This window comes from Athene cunicularia, unplaced genomic scaffold (assembly GCF_003259725.1).
Source record: "Athene cunicularia isolate RWA unplaced genomic scaffold, athCun1 SCF_2, whole genome shotgun sequence".
In the NCBI taxonomy this organism is placed as follows: domain Eukaryota; kingdom Metazoa; phylum Chordata; class Aves; order Strigiformes; family Strigidae; genus Athene; species Athene cunicularia.
In genome coordinates, this window is record NW_020799266.1 from 604,501 (window position 1) to 605,537 (window position 1,037).

A 1,037-nucleotide genomic window follows, 5' to 3' on the forward strand; every position below is an offset into this window, starting at 1 on the left:
AGGTGGGTGCAAATCTACACTATGGCTCTGAAGGTGCATCAATCCAATGTAAATGTTGTGACTTGGCCATTATTTAATTCTTTTAAATGGCAACCCCAGTAGTCAGTAAATCCCATCAGTTTCTTACATGAAAATAAGCATTGTCTTCACATACCATATGAAATGTGTGTTTTCATTCTGTCCCTCAATATTTTAAGAGACTACCAGGTCTTCCTTCCATTTGTCCCCACTCCAGGGGAAGTGTTGTAAAGGCTGCTTTTGTGAGAGTTTGTGTGAATAGCCTGTATAGGTATCTATGGATGTGGATGGAGAAACAGTTATCAGAAAACAGCAGGAAAGCATCCGCTGTGAAGGTAGCGTGTCACTCCCAAGAACTCAGAAGCTCTGGATACTGATGGTCTTGTTAAAACCACACAGACAGACGATCTCAGTCCACCAAGAGCCTGATGAAAACATACAAGGCCACTAGCACTCATGGCCATCAACAGTTGCGTAATTCTGACCACAGCCAAAAGGGTGGTGACGGCTATATACAGGGGTGCCTATATACCCATTGAAATAAAGAACAGTCTGGGGGACTTTCCAAATAGCTGCCCAAAAGCCACTGATCCTCCACTTCTGAGTGTAGAGCCAGGCTCAGCCTGCCAGCCTCTGCCCACCTGGGCAACCTGGGGAGGGAGGAGGCGAATGCAACCTGCGAGCAGCTCACGCTGGGGGTGAGAGCTGCTGTCCTGAGGCACCGCACCTCCACCGGCTGCGTAAACGGGCCAAGAGGAGCCAGAAGAAACTCAAGGACACGTGCAGCGTCCTGCAGCTGAGCAGGAGGAATCCCTTGCAGCAGCCCTGCCCGTGTTCAGCGCCAGGCTGCCACGATGCTGAGGTGCTGGCGCACCAGCTGCGAGGACAGGCCGGGGCGCCGGGGCCTGCGCCCTGCAGGACACAAGATGGCTCCGGGGACAGCACAGCCGCCCGCGGGCAGGTCAGCGGGGCGAGGGAGCCAGGCGCTCCCCGGGGGCGGGCGGAGAGGGGCGATGGGT

At 54.1% G+C, this 1,037-nt stretch overlaps 1 protein-coding gene across 1 annotated transcript in view; it reads left to right on the forward strand.

Annotated features, from left to right (window-relative positions):
• Positions 1–295: 295 nt before the first annotated feature.
• The window catches only part of PIGU (phosphatidylinositol glycan anchor biosynthesis class U), a 19,920-nt gene continuing 19,178 nt past the window's right edge, over positions 296–1,037 (forward strand). Inside the window, exons 1-2 of the mRNA XM_026867209.1 lie at positions 296–353; positions 881–979. Of these exons, the coding sequence (XP_026723010.1) occupies positions 296–353; positions 881–979 (157 nt within the window). The remainder of the gene's footprint in view (positions 354–880; positions 980–1,037) is intronic.